The following is a 9,557-nucleotide window of genomic DNA, read 5'->3' on the forward strand; positions in this document are numbered from 1 at the left end:
TGCGTAGAGGTGACATTCCAGTGAATACATATTCGTTAATATAATTCTGAAATGACAGATGTTTTTTTCCTTGTTTTTGTTTTTGTGTTCTTTGACCACAGTGGAGAATACTTCTATATTTATATATTAGTATTATTTTTAGTAGTAGTATTTTAAGTGGAAATTGATCGCGCATAGAAAAAAAAGGCACAGCGTTTCAGACAATACATTCTTGATTATTTGTGTGCATTGATCACAGTATATTTCAAGTAGTCCTGTAACCTTCTTTGTCAGGAAGAACGTCTGTACATGAAGAAAAGAAACCTCATCAGCTCAGTAAAATCAAAAACTGTGTGATTAATTCTTAGAAGGTCAATATCAAGGTTGCTTTTGAATTTGCAGATGTATGCTGGAGACGTTTATTAATGCAGCTTTCATGGAAAAACGTAGAATAAAAATATTTGTAAAACATAAATTTTGATGGAAGAGGAATAATAAACGCACTGTCTAGAATTTTTGGTACAGATTATTTTAAATAAACTTTAAATAAAGTCAAATTGGGGAAACACTACACCAAATAATTACCTGTATTACAAAATCCAAACAAGATATTCAAAAATAAGTATTTGATCCAACAGGAATAGTCAAGTGAAGTTTGTATTCCCGATGAACTGTCACCTGTGGTGATTTTTTGGGTATTGCAATTAAATGGAAATGCAAACCTATAATCTGAAGTCAAAGCTTATTACACATTTATATATTTTACATGTTTTTGTCACTGAGGCAGCCTATATGGACATTAGTAAATACATGCAGTAATCAAATAGTTTCACAGAAAAGAAGTCAGACATGATGGATGAGCAATTGACGAGTGATGTCATTAGTCCGGTCAAACAGCGCTACCCAGTGGAGATCTGTGGCAAAGACCAGAACATTCCTGAAGACTCTGGATGTCTTCCATTTAGTATATATAAACTGGGACAGTCTCACTGCTGCTGAGACAGAAAGCAAGACAAGCAACACCAAGAAGACAACAGACACCTGAACAGTGTTTCATCTCACAAGAAGAGGACTCAACACTAAACACACTGAAGATGCTGTGCTCTCATGGAGTCCAGTCTGCACTCACTCCATTCATGGACTTCTACTGGCCTGTACGCAGTCTGTGGCCAGAGATCAAGCCTCTGTTCTACCAGCAGGATCTCCTGCAGAGAAACCTACAGGAGCTGCACAGCAGTCTGGAGCTGATGGATAAACTTCAACACAGGATCCTGGAGGAGACAGATCCTTTCCAAAGCAGCATGGCTGTGCAGCCAGTTGCCGTCCAGCTGGGAAAAGAGGGAGACAAGTTTGCTCTGATGCTGGACACTCGAGGCTTTTCCCCAGAGGAGCTGTCTGTCAGGCAGGTGGGCAGGAAGCTGAGAGTCAGTGGCAAGACAGAGAAGAAGCAGGAGGACGGGAAAGGCTCGTACTCTTACAGACTGCAGGAGTTCAGACAGGAGTTTGATCTGCCTGAAGGACTGAACCCTCAAACCATCACCTGCCACCTGTCTCCAGATGGGAAGCTCCACATCCAGGCAGCCAAAGCTCCATGTGTTGAAGAGGCTGAGAGAGAGCTGACTACCAAGAGGAGCTCAGAGGACAAAGCACAGCAGAGTGTGTGTTCACAGGCAGAAGACAGCAGGACAGAGACACACAGCAGCACACAGGACAAACCTGAAAACATGGGCTGAGATTTAAAATGACGCCAATTTAAAATAGAAGTTTATTTTTAATGCAAATGATAATTTATGGTCCTATATGTTTTTTTTCTTTGTTTTTTGTTTGTTTTGTTTTTTTATGTAATGACGATTAAAAATGTTTAAAGCTGAACTATGTTTCCTGTGTGTTTTACTTAAGTCATATGTTTAAAAAAAGGCCTTGCCTGAATGGATAGAATGGACATTCCAGTGGACATATAATCGTTAGTATGATTCTGAAATGATGTTTTTTTCCACTGTTTTTCTTATTCATACATTAGTATTATTTAAATTTTACAGAAATCACCAAAAATGAAATTTGATTATGCAGAGAAAAAAGCACAAAGCTTTCATCAATGCCAGATGGATTATTTGCATTCAATTTTGATAGTATTTCATTTAACACTTTAAACTGTTCATCGTTTGTGTCATGAAGAGTATCGATGTTAAAGAAAAGAACCATCATCAGTTCAATAAAATCAGATACTGTGTGATTAGTTTACAGAAGGTCAAGCTTGCTTTTGAATTTACCAATACATGTTGAAGAAATTAATTACTGCACCATTCATTCAAAAGGGAACAATAAGAAAATACTAATAGAAATGATTTTGAGTTCAGGTCATTTGTCTTTAAAAACTTAAAACAGTAAACACTTTTGTGTAATCTCTTATTTGCCCTATGTATTTATTTTATCTCAAATTAGGGAAATACTACACATCTATTAATTACCTGCATTAGAAAATCTGAACAAAACATTAAAAAAAGACTTTAGTACATTGGGATTAATGAAGTGAAGTCTGAAATCCTGATAAAAAGATTCCCCAAATTGAGATATATGGGTATTGCAATAAAAAACAAATGCTAGCTTATAATCTGAAGTCAAAGTTAAAAAGTATATTTTACTTGTTTTATATGTACATTATGCAATTTTTACGTCTTTTTTAAAGTGATACAGCCTGTGCAGTGACCGTGCTAACGACTGCACCACCATCATGGTTACTTTGAAGTATCTTTCTTGATAATCGATGTTCCTCCCACAGTCCAAACATATGCTTGATTGTAAGTTGTATAATATGAACATGGATGGCATTCATTCTCTGTATGCTGGAGAACTAGACTGGATGGAATAGATTATATTATTTATCACTTTCTTTTTCTATCATTTATGTGCTGTATTTTTTAATGTATGAAATAGAAAAAAACCCACACAACATGATTCAGCGTTTGTGATGTTTATTTATCATCAGATATAAATCACAAATACACATATAAAAAGAAATTAATATTATTTAAAAAACATTTATTTTACATTGGTATCATTTCATATCTCAGTCCATGTTTTCAGGTTTGTCCTGTGTGCTGCTGTGTGTCTCTGTCCTGCTGTCTTCTGCCTGTGAACACACACTCTGCTGTGCTTTGTCCTCTGAGCTCCTCTTGGTAGTCAGCTCTCTCTCAGCCTCTTCAACACACGGAGCTTTGGCTGCCTGGATGTGGAGCTTCCCATCTGGAGACAGGTGGCAGGTGATGGTTTGAGGGTTCAGTCCTTCAGGCAGATCAAACTCCTGTCTGAACTCCTGCAGTCTGTAAGAGTACGAGCTTTTACCGTCCTCCTGCTTCTTCTCTGTCTTGCCACTGACTCTCAGCTTCCTGCCCACCTGCCTGACAGACAGCTCCTCTGGGGAAAACCTCGAGTGTCCAGCATCAGAGCAAACTTGTCTCCCTCTTTCTCCAGCTGGATGGCAACTGGCTGCACAGCCATGCTGCTTTGGAAAGGATCTGTCTCCTCCAGGATCCTGTGTTGAAGTTTATCCATCAGCTCCAGACTGCTGTGCAGCTCCTGTAGGTTTCTCTGCAGGAGATCCTGCTGGTAGAACAGAGGCTTGATCTCTGGCCACAGACTGCGTACAGGCCAGTAGAAGTCCATGAATGGACTGAGTGCAGACTGGACTCCATGAGAGCACAGCATCTTCAGTGGGTTTAGTGTCGAGTCCTCTTCTTGTGAGATGAAACACTGTTCAGGTGTCTGTTGTCTTCTTGGTGTTGCTCGTCTTGCTTTCTGTCTCAGCAGTGAGACTGTCCCAGTTTATATATACTAAATGGAAGACGTCCAGAGTCTTCAGGAATGTTCTGGTCTTTGCCACAGATCTCCACTGGGTGGAGCTGTTTCACAGGAACAGAACCTCATTTTTGCTGCTGAAAAATCTTAAATCCCCATCCATAACTTGAAATATGTACTATTTCCCCCCCGAAATTTTAATTTGCTTTGCCTGAGAAGAAAAACTATATCTACTAAACAAATATCTGATTCATGCTGATGAAAGACCAGCAGGAAATTGACCTCTTCTTCCTCAGCCCTCAACCTGCTCTCACCAAGACTGAAAAATACAAAAAATTAAATAACAAAACTCTGCATTACTTGAGAAGTATAATATAATACAATATTTACTGGAATATCCATTCTAACCATATATGCAGTGAATTTGTTTTTAACAAGACCATTGATTTAAATACGAATTTAAATGCAAACACTGGAGGTAAGCCTTAGATTTACACCATTTCCCCAGAAGGGGTCCAGAATCTTCAGGAATGTTCTGGTCTTTGCCACAGATCTCCACTGGGTGGAGCTGTTTCACAGAACCTCTGACGTCACTTGTGAACTGAATGCACTTCATGTCTGATGTGAAAAGCTATTTGTCTACAGATCAAAAAATGTTTGGGTTCATGCTGATATTTTTTAAACACTAGTTCAAATCAATTTTATAATCCAAAACATATTATTAAAATCAAATAACACAAACTCCAAATTCTAAGAATGTGTAGAGAAACAGGTGAACATGTTTCAACATATAGCCATTACCACATATATCCACTAGGATGGGTTGTTTCTCAAGAGTGCAGAGTTCACTTAATAATTCTTAATAAGAATATGTTTTTGCAAATGTGTTTTGCTAACTTCAAATAGCATGATGTTAGTAATTATCACATGTGCAGTATATAATTGTTGTTAAATTATATGGTGAAATAGTCTGGCTTGTAAAATATTTGCTCAATTTATCAATACTTGGTATATTCTTCCTGTTTGTTTGAAGGCTGTAACTTTCATTTGTTTAATAGATTACTGGAAATTGGAAAGTAACACACACACACACACAGAACTTGTGGAAACTAATTGCGCAGTATTTGATTTTTCTTACTTGTGAACTGAATGTTCTGTTGTTCACTTTGACATCGAGTGTTGTCACATTTTTGGAACAGACAATAAGATTGCATGATCTACTCTGAAACCACCTGGTCTATGAAGTGTTAACTCAGATAAATCCAGGAGCTCATTCATCAAACCCAGATGGTGTTGAATTAAACAACAGCTTTCAGTCTGAACTACCAAATTCAATTTGTCCTCATTTGTTTCTATTTTTATAAGCCATAAAGTTTAGAATTTTAGAGCTGGAGAACTTGGATGCATGGATCACAGGACCTCAATAAAACTCCTTCTATCCTCCTCTGTGCTTATCTTTCTTTCTTTGCTTTTAATGTACTTAGAAAGAAAGACACAGAAAACATAGGTAAGCTTTGATAACATTTATTTCTCAACACACGAAAAGTGAATGAATATCAATACAAAAACATTTATTTTACATTGGTATCATTTCATATCTCAGTCCATGTTTTCAGGTTTGTCCTGTGTGCTGCTGTGTGTCTCTGTCCTGCTGTCTTCTGCCTGTGAACACACACTCTGCTGTGCTTTGTCCTCTGAGCTCCTCTTGATAGTCAGCTCTCTCTCAGCCTCTTCAACACACGGAGCTTTGGCTGCCTGGATGTGGAGCTTCCCATCTGGAGACAGGTGGCAGGTGATGGTTTGAGGGTTCAGTCCTTCAGGCAGATCAAACTCCTGTCTGAACTCCTGCAGTCTGTAAGAGTACGAGCCTTTCCCGTCCTCCTGCTTCTTCTCTGTCTTGCCACTGACTCTCAGCTTCCTGCCCACCTGCCTGACAGACAGCTCCTCTGGGGAAAAGCCTCGAGTGTCCAGCATCAGAGCAAACTTGTCTCCCTCTTTCTCCAGCTGTATGGCAACTGGCTGCACAGCCATGCTGCTTTGGAAAGGATCTGTCTCCTCCAGGATCCTGTGTTGAAGTTCATCCATCAGCTCCAGACTGCTGCGCAGCTCCTGTAGGTTTCTCTGCAGGAGATCCTGCTGGTAGAACAGAGGCTTGATCTCTGGCCACAGACTGCGTACAGGCCAGTAGAAGTCCATGAATGGACTGAGTGCAGACTGGACTCCATGAGAGCACAGCATCTTCAGTGTGTTTAGTGTCGAGTCCTCTTCTTGTGAGATGAAACACTGTTCAGGTGTCTGTTGTCTTCTTGGTGTTGCTTGTCTTGCTTTCTGTCTCAGCAGTGAGACTGTCCCAGTTTATATATACTAACTGGAGGAGGTCCAGAGTCTTCAGGAATGTTCTGGTCTTTGCCACAGATCTCCACTGGGTGAAGCTGTTTCACAGGATTTATGACATCACACATAAATGCTACATATTTCAGATCTGACATCAAGTTTTTATTGTTTACTTTGACTAAGTAAATATTCATTTACATTATTAAAATTTTTGTTCAAATGTGATATTTAAAAAAACACAACCTCACCTCCAAAATTCCAGAACGTCTATATACTCTTTCATGGTAATTGCAGAACATAGTGCAGTTTGATGCATTTATCACATATAACCAATTTGTGGGGCTGTTTCTCAAGAATACTGACTTCAGTTAATGTTCAATGTAGGATCAGAACTGTACATCTTTAACATACTTTATTAAATTGCTACAGTTGGCTGTTGATAATTATCAGATTTAAAGTATTTATTTATTTATTTTTTGTCAGTCTCAGCTCAAATGATCTGACTTGTAAAATGACTGTGTGTATTAGGCAATACTTATTTTGTTCTTCATGCTTCTTTGAATTCTGTAGCACTGCATTTGTAAAATAGACCGCTGGACATTAAAAAGCACGGCTCACATAGACCTTGTGGAAACTAAATGCACAGTTTTTGCAATTTGACATGCAGAGCTGTCATTTGTTGGGAACCAACACAAAATTAAAACTACTCACATGGAGTTAAATATTAAGTGGGTTTTTTTTGGTCTGCACAATCAAATCCCATTTTTATTAATTTCTCCAGATTGACAGAAGCAATAAAATGATTAAATATGTCTGCTTTTTTCTTTATAGAAACAACAATAATGTTTCTACAAGAATATGAATGTAAAAGTAAAAGTAAAGAAAAAAATCAATTAAAATCATTTAATCTGTCCATTACTGTAAGACTGAATAAATATGTATATCTTTAAATCTGTCAGAGAAAAGTATGTTTATCTCGAAGACCAAATGAGCAATTAAATAATAATCATTTCTGAAATATCCCCTTAATTTAATTTAGCACCATGAGTAAATACTCAGAATGAATTTGTTCATTTCCATTAAATTGCTAAAGTGAAGTTGAGATTATATATCCATCACACAGCTTTTGTGTCTGCCGACAGCATACTCTAGCAAAAGAAGGACTTGTTTGCCTGAACAGGTTTACAGTCAGTCAAAGCACCAACACAGAGAAAGACAGAAGATCACTCAAGTACACAATCATACCTTTGTCAAATTTAGAATCGCCAGTAAAGTTAACTTGCATGTTGTTGTACTGCAGGAGGAAGCAGCTGAACAGATCCGACACAGATTCAGTGAGAAGATGCAAACTCCACACATAAAGTCCCGAACCAGCCAGCTGTAGATTCGCTGTTGCTGTGAGGCCACAGTGAAGAAACTGTGCTAACTACTGCACCATCATCATGAACACTTTGAAGTATCTTTCTTGGTAATCAGGCTTCCTCCCACAGTCCAAACATATGCTTCATTATAGATTGCATAATGTGAACATGAATGACATTCATTCTCTCAGCATTAACCCTGTGAAAGACTGGGAACTCTTCCAGGGTTTCACAGGACTTCTGACATCACTCATACGATTTCTTCATTACAAGTTTTTACCAGTGATTATAAGAGACTACAAGACTACCAAGCTTAGATTTGAGGGAAGCAATATTCACTTATGGTGCGAAAGTTAAACTCAATTTTAGTGGAAATCATTCAGCAGAAAAAAATACAGACCAGACTTTTTTTTTTTTTTTTTTTTAATCGACAACTTTTCACGAGTCTATAAAGAAAATATGAAACACCTCATCTTCTGTGTTGCTATGTTCTATATATAGGGCCTTTTTATTATTCTTCCAAAAGTAATTTGAGGTTTTATCCACTAGATGGCAGGATCTCCTTCCTCATACTAGCAAAACTTTTGAAATACCTCTGAAATATGTCTTCTATTATACCATATTTGGTAGTGACCCTATTAAATACTAAGCATAAATAAATAAATAAATAAATAAATAAATTTTCCTTGTTATTTTTCAAGTTTTTTGCAGACCTGCTTTGTGATTTCCTGCCTTTTAATTTGCATTTTCCTTTTGTTAAAATAATACTTTCCTACTAGTGGTTTTACAGTTTTATGATTAGTAATGAATAACACAACCATGTGATGTAATGATACACATATAATTGTAACATACTGACTCTAGACTACACAATCCAAGATGTACTCCATGTTTTTTCCAAAGGGTAATTAACATTAAAGCCCTCATCTGGATGTATACTTCTGCACATAGAAACAAATTAACAACTGTTTATGTGTCAAACTAAACAATCACACCAACTGAAATATGTAAAGATATATTTTTAATCAATTAATTATTTGCATGCCTGGTAATATGTTGCATTGATAATTTACAGCACTGAATGTTATTTTTGTCAGATTTTCTAATAGCAGTTTATACCTCTCATCTACCCTTACTTATTTTACCTTTCCTAAGAGTATAGAACAAAGACTAATATGATGATGATGCAGAGAAGTAGGGCAGAAACAGCATGGAGCCAGGTTTTAAACCCACAGTCTTTTCAACATCTACTGTGTCTCTCAAGAAAACAAGACGGATGATGAAACCTCGACTGGCAAATACAGCAGTTTGCTGCTCGGGGATATTGTGTCATGGTTGGTGTCAATATTTTTGACAGATAAAGAGAATATATGAGTATTTGGAGTGGGAAAGATACTTTTTCTTTTTCTTTTTTGTCAAGGATTCACCTTTGGATGAACTCTCAAAAGTGGAGGCAGGATAGAAGTGAGGAGGAGGTGGAGAAGAATGAAAAGTAACAAAAATAGAGGAAGGATGAGGAGGAGGAAGAGGAGGGGAAAGCAAGGCTCCGCTCCAAGTAAATCATCTGCATTGTTCTCCTAATGCTTCTTATACGCACCGACACCCACATATCCTGAAAGTGTCGGGACAGCGCCGCACACACAAAGAGAATCCCAGGCACAAATTCACACTTCCTTGTTACTGTCTTAGTTTGTCCCTCACGGAGATGGTTTTTAATGCACCATAATCCCCCTCGTTCCCTTGAACACATAAAAGACATATCCTTCTATCTGTGTAAGTGGCTCTGACGGCCACCAGCTCATCATAAACACACGTGCACACACAAGCGCACACGGCCGCCAGCTCATCAACATGCAGTTATTCCTTTGGCGCGGGATCGCAGGCTGTTAATTGGCTGCCAAGCAGAATGTGTGTGTTTCTGTGTGTGTATGTGTGTTTGTGTCTGTACTGCAGAGCTGGGGTTGCTTAGAAATTCCCGTCACGTCCGGGATCCTCGATTAAGACGTTGCTCCAGTTTCGAACAGACAGACATGTGGGGAGGAGGGGAAAGAGGTAGAGAGGGGGAGAGGATGCAGCAGGGGGGAGAAA

The 9,557-nt window shown here is 38.2% G+C and overlaps 1 protein-coding gene and 2 pseudogenes across 1 annotated transcript; 1 reads left to right on the plus strand and 2 right to left on the minus strand.

Moving 5' to 3' along the window:
* The first annotated feature begins 996 nt into the window (after positions 1–996).
* LOC148102153 (heat shock protein 30-like) lies at positions 997–1,724 on the plus strand (annotated as a pseudogene).
* Positions 1,725–3,046: 1,322 nt separating this feature from the next.
* LOC148102154 (heat shock protein 30-like) lies at positions 3,047–3,706 on the minus strand (annotated as a pseudogene).
* Positions 3,707–5,373: 1,667 nt separating this feature from the next.
* LOC148102155 (heat shock protein 30-like) lies at positions 5,374–6,148 on the minus strand. Its single transcript, XM_087844449.1, has one exon. The coding sequence runs from the start codon at positions 6,010–6,012 to the stop codon at positions 5,374–5,376; it is 639 nt and encodes a 212-aa protein (XP_087700575.1). The 5' UTR covers positions 6,013–6,148.
* Between the last annotated feature and the right edge of the window lie 3,409 nt (positions 6,149–9,557).

This window comes from Neolamprologus brichardi, chromosome 7 (assembly GCF_056152115.1).
Source record: "Neolamprologus brichardi isolate AB-2024 chromosome 7, ASM5615211v1, whole genome shotgun sequence".
Taxonomy (NCBI): Eukaryota; Metazoa; Chordata; class Actinopteri; order Cichliformes; family Cichlidae; genus Neolamprologus; species Neolamprologus brichardi.